Raw genomic sequence first — 24,249 nt, 5'->3', positions numbered from 1 at the left:
GGGGGGGGGGGGGTTGTTAAAATGAGATCAGCATCATAAATGCCTGGCACAGCAAATGCTCACTCACTACCCATTTGATCAGATTGTGCATTTGGCATTTACTTATCAAAAGGCCACAAAATAACTTTTATTCTCAGGTGGCAAAAGCCAGGATGAAAACAAAGACATGTGGTCATATAACCAGAGTGAAAAACAAAACTTTTACAAAGTTGACGGATAACATTTATTAAAACATGTCATACAAAAGGGCATGGTCTCTTCTATAAGAAGAAAATATTAAACAGTAACATTCAATTAAGTAAAACCATGCTGTACACTGAAGACAGCAATATATAAAGACAAAACTATTCAACTTTTGCAACACAGGCATAACATTTCACAAAATATCAATAAGATATGCACCTAATGATAATCTGTTTATCATCAAATGGTTTTGTGGTCTAAGAGTCACCTGACTTGCATAAATAAAGTAATTTTCTGGAAGAAACATTGGGAACCTCATAAAAGGAAAGAAGGCAGCAGCAACTGACATTATGACACAGGCTTCAAGCAACACTAAAACAAAAACAAACAAACAAAAAAAAATGTCACATTTGCAAAATGTGTTCCAGCATCTTCCCATTGGGCACTATCAGTAGAGATTTGAAATAAGAAACAAGAAACATGTACCTTTAAATATGAGGGTAGCAAAGAAAAAACCCAAACAAACAAACCCTGGTTTTACTGAACAAAGTTAGTCACCCATGAAAGCAATTAAATCACAAAATTAGTGTGGCACAGATGGGGGCTGGGGAAGGGGGTAAGTATGTTGCTTGTTTTCCAGCATTCCTAAATTATCAGAGACCTTTACAAACACAGACCCCTGGATTTGGTGTGACGGAGTCCTCGCCACCCACCCAGAGGGCTGTGGCCAATCCTCCCCCCACCCCCCTCCAGGGCAAACACGACTGGGCTGCTTTTGCTCTGCCCCCCCACATCACTTCCCCAGCAGCTTGGGGATGTGCGTGCCTCTGCAAGGAAGGGGCCATTGAGACCAAGCAGCTTTCCTAAACAGCTAGAAGTCAACATAGGGTCAGTTTCGTTCAGCAGATGACCATGAGAATGGAGAAGACCCTTTTGGGCAGACTCTTTGAAAGCAGTGGCATAAAGAAGGGATTAGAGGAAGGTGAGATCTAGAAATGAGAATCAACAGGCCGGGGCCCAGGAACACCTGGGGGTAACCCTCAACACTTGAGGGAAGGCTACCGCAGTCCTTCCTTAGACGGTGATCCCTACTTTACCAAGTGGATTGTTGTAATGTGTACACCTAAAATTAAAGGCATGGTATAAATACTAATATTAGATACCACTGGTGGTGCCTTGAAGCCCTTTCCTGCTGGGACTGGAGAAGAACCACAGTTAAGACTCAAAGTAGGGGACAAATACCTTGGTTGTAGGCCATTAACACGATCCCTGAAAGACTGTTTGGAAAATGTTACCCACAACTATCCAAACTCATTTGGAAGGATAAAGATTTTCTAAAGCTGTACTGAGGCTAAGGAGAGAGACTATCCAACCCAGAGTGGGCAGGAGAAAAAAGGTAGTAATACAGTATGATTTCCTAATCCTAAAAAGCAAAGTTTATAAAAATTCACTTTCACTATCCAAACTAAGGCAATCTCTTTTCCCCGCCTCTCTGAACATGGCCAGCATTTCAGATGCCCAACCATCTCTCAGGCTCTGGCTGACCCGATTAGCAACCCTAATTTTAAAGGAAACCCCAACTACCATAAAAAACTTAAAACAGCAGGTGTGAGGAACTTACACTTTAAATTCTATACTTAGTTGATGTACATATAAGGATTTCAATAAAGGACACCTTTCTTCACAACACATTAAATAAGTCCCGGCACAACTGACTACTTGCAAAACTACCACCCAAGGGCTGCCCACCACTCCTGGCTAAACAAGAATTCTTCATCATTACTCATAACAAAGGTGCCGTGCTAATTTCAGCATAACTGAAGAACCATGACTTTTCTAGAACGTTTTTATTCTATCTCTCAGACTCTTCTCCCAAAACGTCCCAATGCTCATTTGAATACAATCTTTAATGGGAAACAGCACATCAAACCTTCCGAACAGGCAGAAAATGATTGGCTAATACCACGGGAGAGGGTGATGGGCTTTTGGCAGAACTAAACGGCTTCAATGCCTTAGTACTGAAATTAGTAGGAATAATAAAACAATTTCTCCTCACACACAATGGCCAGGATCATACCTAAAATCCATTGGCTTCTAACATGAAAAAATGAGAAGGAGCAATTGAACTTTGATTGTACAGTCTCCTCTATACACATCTGTCATGTATGCAGAGAAAGGACTGTTAACCGGTGAAGCTTCAACACCAAGAGAATATTAATGTGGCAAACAACCAAGAGGTAATATCTAGTTTCTAGATTAAAAAAATCAATATATATATATATATATTTATAATAAAGTTTTAAATACAAAGTGCTTTTTATATATTGAGAATGATACAGTGTTAATGAATAGATCCCTGTTTTGTAATGTTGATTACAAGAATTAACTGGTAAATAAGTACTTTCTTTCCCCTTTCCAGATACTGTTCAACAAATAAATGCCTTCCTTCGTGATTGGAGCTTAAGGACCAGAGGCCATTGCCAGCAATGTCTATCGCATTAGAGCAAAGCCAAACTTCTGAAAAAAAATTTCACCTCAAATCCAGGAAAAGTTATTTTTATTTTAAGGAAAAAAAAGTTTCCACTTGGAAGTAAAAGACCAGTAATTTATGGAAAAGTTGACATAATAGTAGCACCCTGTCCTACCCTGGTGAGAACTTCAGGTATATTACACAGCTTAAAAGCATCCTGAATATATGCTTCCTTTTTAACCTAAAACATCTGACTGAGCTGCAGAAAAGGTCTCAAGAATAGCTGCTTTTCTCGATGTTTTTTGGTACATACAGCTGTGTGGACTTGGAAATTTATGCAGCTTTATCTAGAATCTGGGAGCATGAATCTGTAGACTACTTTCTAAAATTAGGACTCCCTCTTTCCCCCTTTTAAAACACATTCCAGCACTCCTAAAGAACTGGCAGCATTAGCTCTATGTACCCCTCTGGGACTACCTCCCCTACCAGTGTATCTTCAAGACTCCTCTTTTCTTGGGCAGTTGTTTGTCCTGCCACTCAACATTCTGATACTCAGCAACTCTTGCTGACAGTTGGGGAGTTTCACCGGAGCACTCCATAAACTCCCTACGCTTACAGGTAACTCTCAGCAGTGACTCTTGGCTCCCTCCCACCAACTGTGGTCATGGACTGAACTCTTCAGGAAGCATCATAACCTAAGAGAGAAATGGCTGGAGCAGCCAATATGGTACCATGGTCAGGGTCAAAGCAGGCTAGACGCCTACTAGCCACAGAGCAGATCCCACTGTGTGGATGCTATAATTACACAGGATTTGGGACAGCAAACCAATTAGAAATACCTATCTCTGGCACCCTAGAGAATTACAATTAGATACAATTGTCCAAACTAAATGTTAGTACTAAAATACAAAACTTTTTTGCCTTATCAAGAGTCTGAAACACATCGTGACAGTGGCGTCTTACAGAAACTGAAGCTTGTACCATAAGTTATTTGTTTCTTACTTAGAATGTCACCCTTTTAGCGTCTCCATAGTTTTTCATTAAAATACCCTCTAGAAAGAATAAAACCAGACAAGAGAGCTCTGTTAATCAACTTCGCATCCTAGGAATCACATTATCTGTTAGCTTTTACAGAAGTAGCCTTTCATTCAGTGAAGCAGCTACTAAAACAAACCCACATTACCTAAGTATCTATAGTGAGAGCTAAATAAAATGCCAACGTGACCTTGTAATGAGCGATCAAAATTTGCTGCCACCTGAAACAGAACTGGTAGGCTGGAGTCCAGTTCCAAGTGCAGATGTCTATATCACCAAGTCCACCTGCCTCAATCACAACGGGCCTGAAGGTTTACCTTGCCAGCTGGGAAGTGGGTTAACTTATCCCCATTACCCACTCCAGGCCTGGACAGGAACATACAAATTTGAGGAATTAGATTTTTAAATTGGCCTACTTAGAGCTGGTCTTTCAGAAATATCTTCCATTTTTTTTTAAGCTTCTCTCATAATAGCAAGTAGCACGCATCATCTGTGCCCAGATTTGCATAATTACCATAGTTTATTTTTGTGCCTGCCACTCAAGGGCCAGATCCTATTTTTAGTTAGCCTCAGTCGTATTCTGCTCAGCCTTTGCAGCTTCGTAGGACTTGGTACAAGAAGTCACATGCCTGTGGAAACTGTCCCTCCACATAAATCTCTTTGCACAGATATTACACTCATAGGGCTTTATGCCCGTATGAATTTTCATGTGCCCCACGAGATGATGCTTCATTTTGAATTTCTTACCACAGACACCACAGCCATAAGGCCGAAGACCGAGGTGCATGCTCATGTGTCGATCTCTCTGACTCTTGTGAGTGAAACTTTTCCCACACTGACAAGGATACAGCTTGTCGGTGGCTGAGAATCCTAAATGGGAAGCTTCTTCTTTAATCCCTGTTACCATTTCAATATTCTCACTGTAGCCCGATGCCAGGGCAGCCTCCTGTCTGTGCCCAATGAGATTACCATCTGACCTCTCTCCAGAAAACTCTTCCATGGAAGAGCCGTAGAAATCCACCTGCTCATCATAATTGCTTTCATCAGCCTGTTCGTCAAACTCTGCTTCTACTTTTTTTTCCCCGATGTGAAAGTCTTCCTCCACTCCCGAAGGCTGGACTGAGTGCTCCGTCTGCATGGTGTTGATAGACTCAGTGACCTGGTGCTCATCGTAGGGCGCGTGCACATCCATGCCCTCACATGCCTGGTCAAAGCGCTCGGGTTTCACGTGGATCCAGCGCTTGTGCGCCATTATGCTGGGCTTGCTATACATGGGCCGGGTGTAGTGGAACTCGGCGCTGTCGCTGGCCCCCTCCTCCCCGTCCTGGCTCGCCATTTCCGTGCTCAGCCGGTCATGCTCTGTGGACGAGTTGCTGGGAAGGTATTCGTGCTCAGTGAGTTGAGATGACAGCTCGTCTTTGGTGCTCTCCTCTTCATTCTCTCCGTCCCTCAGTTCTTGGGCTTTGGGGAAATCAGTATGGCCCCCAGAGCCCAGCTCAAAGCTCTCGACCAGGCCATTATAATTACTGCTGCTAGGAGACTGGTGGTCACTGCCATGATTTAGCTTCTGACAAAGAACTGTAGGGTTTCCCTCTAAAACCTCAGTGCATTTGTCTACCACATGCCACATCTGGAGGAAGCTTGCTGCTGTTAAGTAACTAACAATTTCTGGAGCAGGCATTACTAGACGTCCCGTATAACTAGATAGGAGAATGTTCTCAAACACTCTTGGGTTCATCACATCAGGTAAAACAATCCTCCTGCTATTTTTCAGGAGTACCTGGTCACAAAAGTAGGGTGAACTGGCAGCAAGAACAGCTTTGTGTGCCCGGAAAATGTGGCCTTGGACAACAATGGAGACATCACATAATTGTCCTTGCTGGCGCTGCTGGTTCAGTTTCTGCAGAATGGTGCTGGAAAAATCAGGAAATTCTACTCGAAAAGAGTTTGTTCCAGGCTCCATTTCATCACAAATCTTGTTCAGTGCTACAAGAGAAAGAAAAACGAGTGCTAATTCCAGCCCAAAGAGACACTTATTGATCACTAAGAAAACTAAGACCAGTTCCACAGTTCCACAGAGTCCCTTGCTTGTGGGCATTAGTGGGTGGAGCATTCATCCCCCAGAGCAAAGCTTGCAGGTGCGGGGGTGCCAGGAACAACCCGCTACTCTTCCTGGTATTAACTCTTCACTTTGCCTATGTCTATGAATGAGAATAGAATTCCGAGATGTGCTTTGTAAGCTGTACAAATCTCCTAAATAAAACAAAGTACATATTTCTAGTCAAGACAAACATGATACCTGTCCAAGCAGTAGAATTTTTAAGAGACCTCAGATTTAATCCACATTTGCCAAGGTGGGGTGAGGAAGTGAGGATGGAATTGTTGGAAGAAGGAAAGACTTATGTAAAGTTTCTGAGACTAGAATGAACTCAGCCACTGCAAGGAACTGAAAGGAGACCATTAGCCTAAAATCCAGTGCAGGAGTGAGGGGAAAGGGGGCTGAAGTGGTCAGAACAATCTTGCCTTTGGTCCTTCAGCACCACAGGTGCAAACTCACTGAAGTCCCAAACAATGTGACTTTCTTTAGTTGCCAGCAGAATTTTAGCCCTTTTAGGAGCTTCTGACGTGAAGCAGAATGAAGCGGTAAGTAAGGCAAGGTATTCCTTCTATCTGATGGTTTCCAAATTGTTTACAGACCAAAGAGCATACTAAATATTGTCCCTGTTACTGAATGACCTCAATCCGAAGATAAAGTTATAACAAAGAATAAAGGATTGCCTGTGTGGTTACTGTAAATATATTTAGTGGGGTAGTCAAGCATTAGAGAAGCTTTCTAACAGCAGCAATCCACAAGATAAACTCTGTTAAACACCTGCTCATGCCCCATAATTCCACAGTAAATTAAAATAAACCAGTAAACCCAAGAGATTTATTGGCACTATCCATCATCTGGCTCTAAAACTATATCCAAACATTGCTAAATGCCAGGTTTTCTAAGTATGAGATTAAAACCAAACCAAAACCAAAACCCAGGGGCACTGGGTGTCCGACTTCGACTAAGGTCATGATCTCACAGTTTGTGAGTTCAAGCCCCACACTGGGCTCACTGATGTCAGCGCAGACCATGCTTCAGATCCTCTGCCCCCCTCTCTTTGCCCCTCCCCCACTTGTCTTCTCTCAAAAATAAATAAAAAACATTAAAAAAACCCCAAAAACCCAAAGATTGAAAGTCATCTTTGAGAGATAGGGAGAGAGACCAAGAAAAGAAACTAATGTTTCTTGAGTAGGTACTGTATAGCAGGGACTGTACTCCTTTTTTCCACTTTGTAATGACTGCAAATATAGAGATCGATATTCTCAGGTTCAGTAACTCAGGTTCAAGTAACTTTACCAAGGTTAAAATAAGAGCTAATTTTTATTAATGTTTATTTATTTTTGAGACAGAGAGAGACAGAGCACGAACAGGGGAACGTCAGAGAGAGGGAGACACAGAATCTGAAGCAGGCTCCAGGCTCTGAGCTGTCAGCACAGAGCTGGACGCGGGGCTCAAACTCATGGACCGTGAGATCATGCATGACTTGAGCCGAAGTCTGACGCTTAACCGACTGAGCCACCCAGGCACCCCAGAGCTAATTTTTATGAGATCGGGCTGTGATTCTAGGTCTTCATCACTTCAAAGCCTATCCTATTTTTCCTATAACATCATTCTCCCTCTTCTAGGAAGATAACAAAATACCAGATAAGTCAATAATAATTTTAAGAGGTAAGATGGTGTTTTTAGAAATAAGTATTAATTTACGGTTTATACCTCTTAAAACATTTCATAGTAATTTAAAACAAAAATAGGGGCACCTGGGTGGCTCAGTCAGTTGAGTGTCCGACTTTGGCTCAGGTCATGATCTTGCGGTTTGAGCCCTACATCCAGCTCGCTGTCAGTCAGAGCCTGCTTAGGATCCTCTGTCCTTGTCTCTCTGCCATCTGCAGCTTGTGCTCTCTCTCTCACTTTCTCATTAGCACAAAAAGAACTAACTCAATGCTGTTTACTGACTATATAGTTCCTACTATATGGACTTACCATAATTTAAGCAGCTCTCTTATAGAATTTCAATTGTCTAGGCTTTTGAAATTATGAGGAATGCTATTATAAATACACAATGTAATTATACTGTGCATAACTATCTTGGCGTATCTTTGGAAATATCTATAGGGTAAATTCTATCAGCGGAATTGCTGGGTCAAAGGACTGTGCATTTGACATTTTGATGTATATTACAAAGCTACTTTCCAGAAAGGTTGCACCAAGTCACACTCCTATCAACAGTAAATAACACTCCACATCCTTAACAATTCTGGACATTATCAAACAAGAAAAAAAAAGTTTGCAAGCCTCCTAAGTAAATAATCCATGATTCATTATTATTTAGATCAACATTTATTTAATTATGAATGAGAACGATATTCTTTATTCATGTTTACTGGTCATGTGTTTTTCCTATAAATTATCAGTTATATTCTTTGTTCAAATAAATTGGACAATTCATCTTATTGATTTTTAGTTTTTTATAAATGTAAGAAATTAACTTTGAAATTTATATAAAATACCCAGTCTTTGCTTTTATGGCTCTAGGGTTTTGTGTTAGACATAGAAAGGCATCCCCAACTCCAAGATTATTTTAAATAAATAAAAAGATTTAGTTTTTTTCCCTGGTACCACTTTTTTTTTTTTTTTAAGTAATTAATTTATTTTGAGGGAGCAAGAGCAGGGGAGGGGCAGACAGAGAGAAGGAGAGAGACACAGAATCCCAAGCAGGCCTGATGCGGGGCTTCACTCACAAAATATGAGATCATGACCCAAACCAAAATCAAGAATTGGACACTTGACTGAGCTACCCAGCCAGGTGCCCCTCCCTGGTAGCATTTTTTTTTTTTTTAAAGCTTTTAAATGTTTAATACACAAAGAGTTTGTTTTGGCATAAGGAGTAAGGTTGGAATCCAGCCCTTTTCTCTCCAAAATGTCTAGCCTATTTTCCAACACTATTATTGAATATTAATCTTCTCATCAAGATTTCAAATAATGTTGTGGAATGTTAAATGACTGAGAACAACACTTTTAAAAACAACTCTAAGTAAGCTGTTGAAGGATCAGAATCAACTATTTGAGAACTCTGGAATCTGATCAGACACTTGTAGCAACCAAGGCAATGCTTGCTGAAGAGAGAGGCTGCTGAACCTCACTAGCAGTGCTGCCCGCACAAACCAGCTATAACCCCCACTCCCCACCCCGACCCACTCCTAGAGTGGCTGGCTCGTGGCAGGGAGGACAACAAGGAATATGTCCTCCAAAAACTGGGGCATTTACATTCTGGCCAGTATGGTGGATCCATCCAGCTTTGTTCTGGCCCTCTCAGGCAGCAGTGGCTTCCCCAGCAGCACTGAGCATAATTTTTGTTTTTTTTTGATCATAAGATTTCAAAAGACAAACATGCTCCCCCTCCCTCCCACCCCCGAGCCTGGGTCAAAGTATTTAAGGAAGTCTGTCAGGTCACAGGCTGACCACACAGATAAAACAACAGAAACTTCAGTGACCACATGCAACAAGGGATACAGACTTGGCAAAAATAGCTTGGAAAAACTGTCATGCAAACCGACAACTGCAGCCCTCAACAAGTAACAAAAGAAGTCCCATAGGATGGGAAGGATCTAATTTCAAGAGTTACCATATTCGAATACTTAAAATGTTCTAGTTCTCAACCAAAAATTACAAAGTATAAAAGAACAAGGAAGAGAGATGCATTCACAAGGAAAAGAATATTAGAAACTATACTTGGGGGATTCTTGACATTAGAATTACTAGTCATACTAAAGTAAATCAATTATCTTACATATACTCAAATTGCTTAAAACACACGCGTGCGCGCACACGCACACGAAAAACCCCACTATGGACAAAAACTAAAGGAAATCAGGAGAATAATGTCAGTAAAGAGATAGAAATTATAAAAAGGAACCAAACAGAAATTCTGGAGCTGAGAAGAATAGTTGAAGCCCTAACCGCCCCTCAAAACCCTAGAATGTGACAGTATTTGTATACGAGGCCTTTAAAGAGGTCATTAAAATAGAGTTACTAGGGTGGGCCCTAATCCAATCTGACTAGTATTCTTGTAAGAAATTAAATTTGGACACACAGCAGCATCTAGGGGGTACACAATGTGAAGACACGTGAAAAGGTGGCTATCTGCAAGCTGAGGAGAAAGGCTTCAGGATAAACCAAATCTACAGACACCATGATCTTGCTCTTCTAGCCTCTAGAATTGTGAGAAAAAAAAAAAAATCCTGTTACTTAAGCCACCTAGTCTGTGGTGTTTTGTTTGAAAGACACAGGAAACCAATACAAGTTGAAGTAAAAAGTCTGCAGATTTAAAATAGGCAGAAGAAAAAAAAGTCACCAAACTCAAAGACAAGGCAATTGAAATTATTGAGTCAGAGGAGTGGTGAGAAAAATGAAGAGAAATGAACACTGCGTGAGGTAACTGTGGGACATCATTAAATGTACCAAATGCACACCATGGGAGTCTCAAAGACTAGAAAAAAGAAATACTGGTAGAAAACTTCCCAAATTGGATAAAAGAGAAACCTATACATCCAGGAAGTTCAACAAACTCCAAGCAGGATAAAACGAAAGAGATCCACATTAGACACATTGTAAGTTAAATAGTAAGTAGAAAGTCAAAGACAAGGGAGCTGAACACAGTAAGAAGGAAATGCCTCATCACATGAAAGACATCTTCAATTAAGATTCACACCTTAAAAAAAAACATACAGGTCAGAAAGTAGTAGTATGGCATATTTATTTTTTTTTTTAATTTTTTTTTTCAACGTTTATTTATTTTTGGGACAGAGAGAGACAGAGCATGAATGGGGGAGGGGCAGAGAGAGAGGGAGACACAGAATCGGAAACAGGCTCCAGGCTCTGAGCCATCAGCCCAGAGCCTGACGCGGGGCTCGAACCCACGGACCGCGAGATCGTGACCTGGCTGAAGTCGGACGCTTAACCGACTGCGCCACCCAGGCGCCCCAGTAGTATGGCATATTTAAAGTGCTAGAAGAAAAAACTGTCAACAGATAATTCTGTATCTGGCAAAACTACCTTTTCTTGAATGAAGGAGAAATTAAGACACTCCCAGATAAACAAAAGGTAAGGGTATTCATTACCAGAACTTTTCTTTTACGTTTATTTATTATTGAGAGACAGAGAGACACAGAGCATGAGCAGGGGAGGGGCTGAGAGATGGAGAAGACACAGAATTCTGAAGCAGGCTCCAGGCTTCGAGCTGTTAGCACAGAGCCCGACGTGGAGCTCGAACTCACAAACTGCAAGATCATGACCTGAGCCGAAGTCTCAACCGACTGAGCCACCCAGGTGCCCCATTCATTACCAGAACTTTTCTACAAGAAATGATAAAAAGGTATCCTTCAAGCTGAGATAAAAGAATACTAGGTAAGGGCGCCTGGGTGGCTCAGTCGGTTAAGCATCCGACTTGAGCTCACTCAGGTCATGATCTCCGTGGGTTCGGGCCCTGCATCGGGCTCTGTGCTGACACCTCACAGCCTGGAGCCTGCTTCAAGTGCTCTGTGTTTCCCTCTTTCTCTGTTCCTCCCCTGCTTGCACTCTGTCTCTTTTTGTCTCTCAAAAATAATAAATGAATATTAAAAAAAAAAAAGACTACTACGTAGTAATTCAATGCCATATGAAGGAATAAAGACCAATGATAAAGGTTAACAACATAAACATAAAAGCTGTTATTATTTTGACTTACAGCTTTTTTCCTGTATGCTTGAAAATGCAAATTCATAAAACAATACTTATAAATCAACATAAATAGGCAATGTATGAAGATGTAATCCATGACAATAACAAAATGAAGGGAAAGGGATGGAGGTGTAAGGAACAGTTTAAGAGATTAATTGTAACTCTCAATGTAACTACTAAGAAAATAATAATATACATGAAAAGGAATGAAAGGAATCAAAATGGCATGCCAAAAAAGAATAAATGCTTTATTTTTTTAATAAATGTTTTTAAAAGGTAGTAATGGAGACAATGAGAAACAAAAAACATACAAGGTACACAGAAAACAGCTAAATGGTAGAAGTAAATCCTTTCTCACCAGTGCTTAAATGTAAATGGATTAAACTCTCCAATTAAAAGGTGGAGACTGGCAGAATGGATTAAAAAACATGGTTTATTTATATCTTTTCTATGAGAGACAATATATAACACACAAGTAAAATGATAGAAAAGATATTCCATGCAAAGAGTAACCAAGAGAGATGGAGTGGCTGTATTATTATCAGACTAAATAGACTTTTTTTTTTTAATGTTTACTCATCTTGAGAGAGAGAGTGAGCGAGCACACGCGCGTGCGCTTGAATGAGAGGAGGGGCAGAGAGAGAGAGAGAGAGAGAGAGAGAGAGAGAAAGGGAGAGGGAGACAGAATCTGAAGCAGCTATGAGCTAACAGCAGCGAGCACGATGTGGGGCTCGAACTCATGAACCCGTGATATCATGACCTGAGCTGAAGTCAGACATTTAACCAACTGAGCCCCGCAGGTGCCCCCAGACAAAATAGATTTTAAGTCAAAAAGGTTACAAGAACAAAGAAAGACATTAATAGATTGATAAAAGGTTCACTCTATCAAGAAGACAGAACCATACACATATTCACTAAGAAGTCTACATGGAGCAAAATATATGAAGCAAAAATGGACAATGAAGAAACAGACCAATCTACAACAACAGGTTATGACTCCAATTCCTCATTTTCAGTAATGGATAGAAAAACCAGACTTAAGATCTATAAGGAAATAGAGAACCTGAACATTATAACAAATCAATGATACCTAAAAGACAATACAGAACACAAAAAGTAATGAATTTCTCAGGGGCACCTGGGTGGCTCAGTCGGTTAACCATCCGACTTCAGCTCAGGTTGTGATCTCGTGGTCCTTGAGTTCGAGCCCCGCATCGGGCTCCGTGCTCACAGCTCAGAGCCTGGAGCCTGTTTCAGATTCTGTCTCTCTCTCTCTCTCTGACCCTCCCCCGCTCATGCTCTGTCTCTCTCTGTCTCAAAAATAAATAAAGGTTAAAAAAAAAAGTAATGAATTTCTCATACACACTACAACATAAACCTGGCAACATTGTGTTAAATCATGAGAAACATTAACTCAAACAAGCCAGACAGAAAAGGACACATGTTGTATAACTCCACTTCTGTGAAATATCTAGAATAGGCAAATTCAGAGACAAAAGTAGATTGGAGGTTACCATGGATTCAGGGGAGTTAGAAATGGGAGTTATTACTTAATAGGTAGAGTTTCTGTTTTGTGATGAAAAAACTGGGGGATTAGAAAGTGTTGCCATTTGTATAACATTGTGAGTGTAATTAATGCCACTGCATTGTACACTTGAAAATGGTTAAAATGGTAAATTTAGTGATATATTTTTTTACCACACATTAAAAAAAAAACTTGGGGAAAATGTCATGTAACTTTACTTTCAACTATGTCAAGGTGGTAATGGTCCTTATAATTTAAAAGTATCTGACCTCTGGGGTGCCTGGCTGGCCCAGTTGGTGGAGCATGCGACTCTTGATGTCAGGTTGTGAATTCAAGCCACATGTTGGGTGTAGAGATTATTTAAAAAAAAAAAAAAAAAAGTATCTGATCTCTGCCCTTAACTTTGGGCAGGTGCGGCATTTCTATATATTCCCTGATTTTACTAACATGCAAAGACTGAAACTCTCCTTCAGATTTTCCTGCCATATAAGCCATATTTACAAACTCACAGGCAGTTGTGGTAGCTGTGATCTGTATTTTTTTTTTTCAACGTTTATTTATTTTTGGGACAGAGAGAGATAGAGCATGAACGGGGGAGGGGCAGAGAGAGAGGGAGACACAGAATCGGAAACAGGCTCCAGGCTCTGAGCCGTCAGCCCAGAGCCCGACGCGGGGCTCGAACTCCCGGACCGCGAGATCGTGACCTGGCTGAAGTCGGACGCTTAACCGACTGCGCCACCCAGGCGCCCCAAGCTGTGATCTGTATTGATAGTACAGATGCTGTTTCAATTTTTAACGACTTTCACAGAAGTAATCAACTCACTAAAATGAACACATAAATAAGTAAACCGACATAAAACACTATATGCACATTATTGGGGGGGTGGGTTTCTAAGATGATCAAGGAATCTCACCGTCCAGAGTTTATAATCTGGTAAGGGGGAATGAAAAACATGCATACAACCCTGCTATTCAAGGCAAAGCATGATAGAAGCACCACACGAGAACTATAAACCCAAGAGAAATTCAGAGGAGGGGACCTGGTATAGCCTACAATTACATATCCTTTCACAATAAATTTTAGTATCACCAGGGTAAGAGGAAGACTTGAGAGCAGTATATAATTCTCATCTACCACATCCTAACCAAACTAATCTAAGGAAAATGAAAAAAATTGGCCTGAGTCCTGGAAACTAGGGACCAGAGCTATCTGGTAAACTTTAATTAAGGACATAGTGTAGATGGGACCAGACTGGAAAGAGACATTACCTCTGCAACTCCACCCAGTTCCCCAGGCAATCCTGGTATAATAGTAGCAATCTTGAGAGAAGAACACTAACGCCTGTTCACTTGGAAGGTCTGGCTGTGGCTCAAATCCCAGGGTGGACTATGGGACAGGTCCTGCAGATTAGCAACATTAAGAGGTGGTTGTACTGGAATACCAATGTTTGTATAATGCCTCAGCAGAAAGTTTTTAAAAACTTGGCACGAGAGGGTGGAGTTTAGTTAGTAACTGGCAAAGACATGGCCCATCATTTGCCAGCTGGGCCAAAGAAACTAAAGTAGGTCCCTGGTATCACAATTTCACGAACACAGAAGAAAGTACACAGAGCTCAAGCTGTCCTAAGACTAAGACCTAGCCTCTGGCCCCAAACATTCAACTCATGTTAACCCCTGGTGTCAGCTAAAGAGCTAAGAGTTGATTCTAACAGCATTCAGGTTTACGGTAAAAGACCCCCAAAGGGCACTTGGGTGGTTTAGTCCGTGAAGCATCTGACTTCTGACTTCAGCTCAGGTCATGATCTCGTGGTTCGCACGTTCGAGCCCCACATCGGGCTCTGCACTGACAGCTGGAGACTGGAGTCTGCTTCAATTCTGTGCTCCCCCTCTCTCCACCCCTCCCCTGCTTGTGCCCTCTCTCTTTCAAAAATAAATAAACATTAAAAAAAATTTGGGGGGGAAAAAGACCCCCAAACAATCCACCCACAAAGGGACATTTTTCAGACCCAAACAGAATGTTTCCCTCTAAAGAATTAAAAACCTGGTTAGTTTTATTCTGTAAGTACATGGGGTCTGTAAATACATTCTACAGTAACAAAAAAGAAAATAGCAAGGGATAAACAAAGAACAGTTTTGAGGGTATTGTTTCAGTTTTTTTTTTTTAATGTTTGGGGGGGGGGGGGGGGGAGAGGGGGAGGGAGGGAGAGAGAGAGAGAGACAGAGAATCCCAAGCAGGCTCTGCGTCAGAGACCCATGTGGGGCTCAATCCCACAATCATGACCTGAGTCAAAATCAAGAGGTGGACACTTAACTGACTGAGCCACCCAGGTTTTCTTTCTTTCTTTCTTCTTCTTTTTTCTTTTTTTATTAAAGTTAAGACCTATGCCCAACGTGGGGCTTGAACTTAGGACCTTGAAATGAAGAGTCACATGCTCTACTAAGACAGACAGATGTCCCTTAAGAGCACAATTTATTTATTTTTTTTTTTTTAATTTTTTTCAACGTTTATTTATTTTTGGGACAGAGAGAGACAGAGCATGGACGGGGGAGGAGCAGAGAGAGAGGGAGACACAGAATCAGAAACAGGCTCCAGGCTCTGAGCCATCAGCCCAGAGCCTGACGTGGGGCTCGAGCTCACGGAGCGCGAGATCGTGACCTGGCTGAAGTCAGACGCTTAACCGACTGCGCCACCCAGGCGCCCCGAGCACAGTTTATTTTTTAAATGTTTAAGAGAGAGAACATGAGTAGAGGAGGGGTAGGGAGAGAATCCCAAGCAGGCACTGCATTGTCAGCGCAGAGCCTGACTAGGGGCTCGATTCCATGAACCATGAGATCATGACCTGAGCTGAAATCAAGAGCTACCCGACTGGGCCACCCAGGAACCCCTGGAATCTACTATTTAAATGTGGGCCCCGGGAAGCACTGGAAACTTCTCAGTGATATGTTGTGAAATGTGTTCTGGAAAGACAATCTGCTGATGCACTTAAAAGCGGGAGTAAGTCTGAAGTACAGGCTAAATTATAAGATTTTAGCAAAGAAACCAGGTTTGAGGCAATGAAAGTAACAGTGAGTATGGAAAACAGAGAGGTAGAATCAGTAGGACTGACTGAATTGGTAGGCAGGAAGATTCAAAGCTAGTGCAAGGCACAAATTATACCATCAAGAGAGTGAAAAGTTAACCTCCAACATGGGAGAAGAAATATGCAATCATATATCACTGTTAAATGACCCACATCCAGAATACATAAAGAACTCTTAAATTTAATAATAGACAACTCAACTGAAAAATGGGCAAAGGATTTGAATGAACATTTCTCCAAAGAAGATATACAAATAAGCACACACAAAAATGCTCAATATCATTATTCACTAGGGAAATGCAAATTCAAACCCATTTGGACAGCCAAGATATATAAGACCCAAAAACAAGTGTTGATGTCGATATGGAAGGATTAATATCATTATACATTGCTGGTGGGAATATAAAATGGGGTGGCTACTTTTGAGGTAGGTCCTCAAAAAGTTAACCATAAAGTTACCATGTAACCCAACAATTCTACTAGGTATATACACAAGAGCATTGAAAACATACGATATCCACAAAAACTTATACACGAATGTCCATAACAGCATTACTCATAATGGCCAAAAAATGGAAACGACCCAAATGTCCTCCTCTGATGACTGAATAAATAGAAGGTGGTATATCCATACAGTGAAATATTACTCCATTTTATCATGTACCATGCACATATTGTTGTACTATGCCATTCTTTTGGCAATAAAAAAGAATGACGTACTGACAAATGTGATAACATGGCTGAACCTTAAAACACTATACCAGGTGAAAGAAGTTGGATACAAAAGGCCACATCTTGTATGATTCCATTTATAAGAAATGTCCACAACAGAAAGATTTATAGACAAAAAGTCAATCAGTGGCTGCCAGAAACTACAGGGAAAGGAAAGGAGAATCACTGCTAATTGTGTGTTTTGTTTTGTTTTTGGTTTTTTTTGAGGTGGGGAGAGAGGATGAAAATTCTAAAATTAGATTGTCCCACAATCTAATTTTAGAATGGGTTTATACAACCCACTGAATGCACTAAAAAACTTTTTTTTGACGTTCATTTATTTTTGAGAGAGGGAGAGAGAGAGTGGGGAATGGGCAGAGAGGGAGGGAGACAGAGGATCTGAAGCAGGCTCTGCATGGACAGCACAAAGCCCAATGCAAGGCTCGAACCCACAAACCACAAGATCATGACCTGAGCAGAAGTCGTATGCTCAACAGACTGATCCACCCAGGTGCCCCTACTAAAAAACTTTTAATTGTACATGAATCATGTTTCAGTAAAGCTGTTTAAGAAATAAAGTAATGCAAGGTAAACTAGTTACCTATACCGACTCTGAAGTTTCCAAACTGGATAACTAGGAAAATGTTGTAATTAGTAGGAATAACAACAGCATCTACTATTTATTAAATGTGTGCATTGTACCAGAATACTGTATGTATTCTATCTCATCAATCCTCATAACAATCCACTGGATAGGTAGTTTTTATCTTATTGTACAGAATAGGAAATAGACACAGGGTGCCTGGGTGTCTCAGTAGGTTAAGCTCAGATCCAACTATGGCTCAGATCATGACCTCACAGTTTGTGAGTTCAAGCCCCACATCGGGCTCTCTGCTGTCAGCGCAGAGCCTGCTTCAGATCCTGTTCCCCTCTCTCTCTGCCCCTCTCTCGCACACGCATGCACTCTCTCAAAAATAAACATTAAAAAAAAAAGAATAGGATATAGACAAAGAGGCTAAACTACTTGCTTAACTAGTAAGTGGTGAAGTTGGAATTAAATTCAAAACACTTGCTCAGGCCTAATATAACCTGTGATGATAGTGTGGAAAGTAAAGGTGAATACTACTTTCACAAATTAACAACTGAAATCGTCTATAACATATGATGCATTCCTAAACCCCAGAGCAAATTATTCACCATCCTCAGACTTAATAAGGTACTGCAATTTTATTTGTCATATTACACACAGTGTTTTGTTTTGTTTCTTTTAAAACTAATAGTAACAGTTCTAAAACATACACACCTATCTCAGTTCATTCCCTCCATAGTTCATGGATGCTCTCTGGCTTTTTTTTTTTTTTAATGTTCATTTATTTTTGAGAGAGACAGGGAGACAGAGTGCAAGTGGGGGAGGGGCAGAGAGCAAGGGAGACACAGAATCAGAAGCAGGCTCCAGGCTCCGAGCTGTCAGCACTGAGCCTGACGCTGGGCTCGAACTTGCGAACTGTGAGATCATGACCTGAGCCAAAGTCGGATGCTTAACCAACTGATCCACCCAGGCTTTTTTAAAAGCAGAAGACAATGGGAAAATATTGAAGAAATCACCAAACTCTAGATGACCTCCACGATCTCTTTCAATTTTGATGAGTTTAATGTATTTCTTATACAACTAAAGAACAGCATATCAAATTTTACGCTTTAAACACAATTACATATCTTAAAACACAGCTAACAATAGGGAAGCAGACCCATTGGTCTTAAAGCCCTCCAAAGATTTCTTAATTAGACCATAAAGGTAATTTGCATACTTACTGTAGAGAGCACATTTAAACACAGTAAATACTACTTCAGTAAATCTAAAGATTGGCACAAATATACAAAAATACCAAAACCCCATGCCTACCAAAGTTCTTTCTTTATATTAGCCAGATGCTTTGCAGTTCAAAGGGCAAGCTATGTAAACCTGGGTCTTACAACTGCGATACTCCTGAATCATTACACTTATTTTATTTTTATTTTATTTTATTTTTTTTTATTTTTTTTTCAACGTTTTTATTTATTTTTGGGACAGAGAGAGACAGAGCATGAACGGGGGAGGGGCAGAGAGAGAGGGAGACACAGAATCGGAAACAGGCTCCAGGCTCCGAGCCATCAGCCCAGAGCCTGACGCGGGGCTCGAACTCACGGAGCGCGAGATCGTGACCTGGCTGAAGTCGGACGCTTAACCGACTGCGCCACCCAGGCGCCCCTACACTTATTTTAAAGATGACTGAACTAGGGGCACCTGGCTGGCTCAGCTGGAAGAGCATGTGATTCTTGATCTCAGGTTCATGAGTTTGAACCCCGTGCTGGGTGTAGAGATTAGTTAAAAAAAAAAAATCAAATCTTGGGGTGCCTAGATGGCTCAGTTAGTTGAGCATCCAACTCTTGATTTTGGCTCAGGCTCAGACTGTGATCCTGAGGTCACGGGATTGAGCCCCACCCTGGGCTCTGAGCTGAGCGTGGAGCCTGCTTGGGATTCTCTCTCTGGGCCCTTCCCTTCTCATGCTCTCTCTCTCTCTAATAAATAAAATGAAAAAATAAATCTCAGGAGTGTCTGGGTGGCTCAGTCAGGTTAAGCATCTGGCTCTTGATTTTGGCTCAGGTCATGATCTCATGGTTCGTGGGAGCAAGCCTTGTGTCGGGCTCTGTGCTGACAGCATGGAGCCTGTTTGGGATTCTGTCTCCCTCTCTCTCTGCCTCTCCCCAACTGACTCATGCACAAGTTCACTCTCTCAAAATAAAAAAAGTTAAGAAATTAAATCTTAAAAAGAAAAAAAAAAAAAGACGAGTAAACTAAACTCTGGAAGGTTAAAAGACCTGCCCAAGGTTATATATCTCAAAAGTGGTAGGTCAGAATTCAAATTTAAAGTTTAATTTAGGGGTGCCTGGGTGGCTCAGTCGGTTAAGCATCAGACTTCGGCCTGCGTCATGATCTTGGATTTCATGGGTTTGAGCAATGCATCGGGCTCTGTGCCCAAAGAGTGGAGCCTGCTTTGGATTCTGTGCCTCCCTCTCTCTCTGCCCCTCCCCCGCTTGCATTCTGTCTCTCTTTTCCTCAAAAATAAACAAACATTAAAAAAAAATTTTTTTTAAGTTTAATTTAAATCTAATATTGTTCTAAGTTAAAAAAAAAAAAGTCCCTGATAAGTTTCTCTGAAGTGAGATGCTGTAATGGTACAATGTAGAGCAGTGACTGGCCTTAAAATGTGCGAGTTCCTGCTCAGAAGTATGGGAACCTATGGTCTAGAACAATTAAATACAAATACATCTTTATTTTTGCTGAAAAATAAACCATTTTAGTAAATAATTTTAAAAACCTGTATTTTTAGTAAGTTTATAGCTTACCTACCTAATGCAAAGGTGTTATCCTGGAAAAAAGCCCCTTATGCCATGGCCATCACAAAGCAGTATGGATGAATGAGGAAGAGGAACCCATTTCTCAGTTTTGCTTCAAATTAGAATCACACTGACTTCTGAAAGAAAAAAATCACGTTGAAAATGTAAAAACGATGCTGGTGACATTCAGCATATACGTGTGCCTTGCTAATAAATACTACATGTGTAGGATTTATTTCTGAGCAGCAGAAAGAAAACTGGTATCTTCGGTTATATTAACTTCTAGTCTGTACTATCTTAGCTTCTGCCTTGTACTTAAAATGGACTTAATTTTGAAATAATTTTAGATTTACAGAAAAGTTACATAAATGCCGAGAGTTCTGTACACCCCTAAATCTCTCACCCAGTTTTAATAACCGTCTTACATTACCATGGTACTTTGGTTAAAAATAGAAAACCAACATGGATCAGTGTCTATGTAATTTTACAAAATTAAAATATCCTTTGGAAAAAGTGTTTTCAGTCTTCAGACCATTGCCAATCAGCACCCCTATAGGTTCTCCTAATTGGAACATTTTAGCCAAAGAACTTGGTTAAAATCTATTTTAGGATTTTTTAAAAATAAGCTACCTACTTTATGGACTTTGAATCTTGTCTCCCTTTAATTTTAAGACACAGCTGAATGTTTTACTTAAAAAAAAAGCCAAAAGCAAATACTCCATTGTAGCAAACTCTCTGAGATTCAAAAGAGAAGGTATTGTTCTAACCACAAACCCCACTTATCGGTCATCCTGCCATTACATTACAATATAGCCAAGGAAATGGTTTTAAATGCACTCTCATATTCATTAGCACTGGGGTAAGAAGCTCAAATTGAGAAAAACAGAAGGCAGACACAGCACTGGGTTTTAGGATAATGATTAGCTACATACCAACAAAACAAAACAAAACAAAACAAAACAAAACAAAAAAAGGAAAGTCTTCTCGACATGTTGCAAATAAGACAAAAATCTTTCCAACCATAAATGTACATAAAGTAAAAAGGAAAAGTTCATGAAAATAATACACAGCACATTCAACGGATTTTAAGAGGCATATTTCAAAATTTCTGCAATCAGGATGTGATGGTCAAGTGGAAATTTTAATATTTGTCACTGCCTGAGACCCTCATCAATGTTTCTGATGGCACAAAGGACACTGTGGGAAAGTATGAACCCATCTCTGAACTTACAAGTATTCAAGAGTATGAATGTTAAAAGTTTAACACTTTCACCAATTTATTTCACTTATTTTTTAAAATGTAGGCATTAGAATGGTATCATGTAAAAATGTCTAAATAAGTCTAAAAATGTTTTCAAAAAGAATTTTCATAAGCCTAAGTGATTACAAAAGCACATGCCATAGCTTAATTGGCGGTGTTTTCTCCTCAATCCATGGTATCCTAGGATTCAATACAGTAGTAATTCAGCTGCTACATCTCACAAGAAAGCCTGATAAACCACCATAGCAGACAAAATAGCTTAAATAAGAACATAATACAAAGGCCCCCCCCCCCCATCAGAAAAGACACAGGAAATGACACATAATTTTGTGTTATCATAACAGGGCTGTTTTTCCAACCCTAACAGTTTTCTTCATGTGAAAAGTAAAGTCTTCCTGAAATTCCCTATTTATGCAGCAGATTCCTGCACTGAATCCGAGGATTATGGAAGGAGGAGAGCTAGAGTGGTAATCTGCCTCAAGTAAAAAACTTGAGGGAAGATTTTAACTGAATTATTTTGACCGAAGTCCTTTTCTAAGGACATTAGCTCTGACAAGAGCAGGCATCAACAAACAACTTAATGTTCCTAAGAGCTACAAAATAAATTTTTAAAAGCACATTTTCAAAGAGCTGGCTAGTACCGAGCTTCTCCAATGAGCAAGGGTTTTTTCCTCCCTGTACTGTGATGAAATATACTGAGTATAAAATTTGCTATTTTAAAGTGTCCAATTAGTAGAATTAAACACATTCACGATGTTGTGCGACCATCACCACTATCCATTTCCAGAACCTTTTCATCATCCCAAACTAAACCTCTGTATCCCTTAAACAATAACTCTCCATTCCCTCCTCTACCAGCTCCTGGTAAACTGCATTCTACCTTCTGTCTGCCTCTATGAATTTGCCTATTTTGGACAAAGTATAAGTGGACTCATACAGTATTTGTTCTTCTGGGTCTGGCTTATTTCTCCAGGGAGTACCTTAGTAAAGCAAAGAACGAATACCAAATTATTAGGTTTCTTATAATCTAACTGTACATACTGACACAATTTCTGCACTAAGCATACAGCTCTCCTAGAAATCCTGCTACTGTTCCATGAGCCCCCAGGGACACAAGATCTCAGACGGACCCTTCCTTAGCCCGTAGACAGGCCTAGTTAAGCAGCTGTAATTCAAAGAGGAGGCTCCTGGGAGCTGTGGAGGCCATCCTGGGGTACGTGGACGGATCGAAGGGAATTCAGGAGCTGTGCAGGCCCAAAATGCCATGGGTAGGAAAAGGCAAGGATTTATCAAGGTACGCTGGCCCTGAGATGGTCTCTGGTCTGCCTGCTTCTGCACCGGACACTTAGGTTGGGCGACACCTGTCAGAGTTGAGGGCCAGACTGCAGTCTAGTCACTGAGAATGTCACCAGGGCAAGAAGCTTCACAGGGTCATGAGTCACCTTGCATGGCTCAGAGGTCCGGGCAGGCCTGCCCTGCCCCGCCCAGACAAACCCAGTTAGGAGAGGCAACAAACAAGAGAGAAAGACACTAAACTGGCACCAACACGGACGGCCAAAGAGCAGAGCTGACAGGCAGGCCATGAATGAGAGGAAGGGCTGAGAGGGAAACACAGGGTGAAAAACCACATAAGCAAGGTGGAGGCAGAAATAAAGACAGGGTCCAGATAGAGACGGGCTTGAGAGAGACAAACTGGAAAGAAACACAAAGTTGACAGGGGCCGAGTTGAGATGCAAAAAGGGCAGGTGACAACAGGTGACAGAGACCGCAAGCGAGGGGAAACACTACTTAGAAGTAAACAGAGACAGATACTAGCAAAGTCTGGGCACAACCTTTCTCCTGGCTTTGGCTCGAACCCGAGGCCGCCGCGCCGCACCCACACGGCGCCCCCGAAAGGCCAGCGGACGAACCCGAGCGGGATCTCCAAGCGCTCTGGCCCGCCAAGGTCCGCCACCGCGGGGTGACCTTGGGCGAGACGCTGCCTCGGGGGCCTTGGTGTCGCGGTCGGCGCACCGGACTGGCTGGAGGCGGCCCGGGGCTCCGGGACTCCAACCGCCCGAGAGCGGCTAAAGCATCCTGGTCGGCGGAATGGGCCTGCCGGCCGGGGGCGCGCGCGCCGGGTCCTGCAGAGAAGCCCTTAAACCTCTCTGGCCTCCCCCCTCCCCTTCGCTACCTGCTGTCTCAACTCCGCAGTACCTGCTAAGGGCTCCGGACTCGCATAACCCACCCGCGGGACACTTTCCGCCACCGGCTTCAGGCCCGTTCAAGCCGTCGCCGCCGCGACCGACTCAGCCTGCGCCTCCCGCCCCCGGAAATGCTTCACGGTTCCGCCCCCGGGGCTGCCAGTGCTTCCGGGGGTGCGTCAGAGAGAAGGCGGTGTGCGCATGCGGGACTCACTTTTGGGGCGGGGCGTCAGGAGAGGGCGCCCTTGTAGCCAGCGACTGCGCAGTGTAACCGGGAGCTGGTTAATCGGCTTTACGGACGATGAGTGAGGCCACTACTGTGAATGAGGAAGCTGATTCCAAGTCCTAAACCCTTTACAAACTTTATCTCTCTCATGTTACCTAGCAGAGATCGTATCAAATCTTTTTTGCCTCCACAATGCCTTTGGCACGTAGTGGTTGCTCAGTAAATCTACAACGAATGGAACAGTTCCCTCTGTGTGACAGGCGCTGAGCTGGGTACCCTCCCCAACCCTCAGGAAAAAGGCTCATTTTGTTCAGGTACCAGAGGAAATCTTTTGATCTCTGGGAGGTAGATCTTCACCCCTGCTAGAGGGAATGACTCATAATCAGT

At 41.7% G+C, this 24,249-nt stretch overlaps 1 protein-coding gene across 5 annotated transcripts; it reads right to left on the bottom strand.

The window, feature by feature from the left end:
• Positions 1-112: 112 nt before the first annotated feature.
• Positions 113-23,762, bottom strand: ZBTB43 (zinc finger and BTB domain containing 43). 5 transcript variants are annotated; one of them, XM_040482340.1, is made up of 3 exons: positions 23,650-23,762; positions 20,206-20,329; positions 113-5,674 (listed from the first exon to the last, which is right to left on the bottom strand). In XM_040482340.1, exon 3 carries the CDS (start codon positions 5,649-5,651, stop codon positions 4,248-4,250), a length of 1,404 nt encoding a protein of 467 aa, XP_040338274.1. In that variant the 5' UTR covers positions 5,652-5,674; positions 20,206-20,329; positions 23,650-23,762; the 3' UTR covers positions 113-4,247. The 5 variants fall into 5 exon arrangements, with proteins under 5 accessions (XP_040338274.1, XP_040338275.1, XP_040338276.1 ...); XM_040482341.1 differs by having other exon boundaries at positions 23,627-23,758; XM_040482342.1 differs by having other exon boundaries at positions 23,681-23,751.
• Positions 23,763-24,249: the final 487 nt, after the last annotated feature.

The sequence above is a fragment of the Herpailurus yagouaroundi genome, unplaced genomic scaffold (assembly GCF_014898765.1).
Source record: "Herpailurus yagouaroundi ecotype Mexico unplaced genomic scaffold, PumYag 160, whole genome shotgun sequence".
NCBI lineage: Eukaryota > Metazoa > Chordata > Mammalia > Carnivora > Felidae > Herpailurus > Herpailurus yagouaroundi.
The sequence above is the reverse complement of the archived record's forward strand: the minus strand, read 5'-3'. Positions and strand labels throughout refer to the sequence as shown.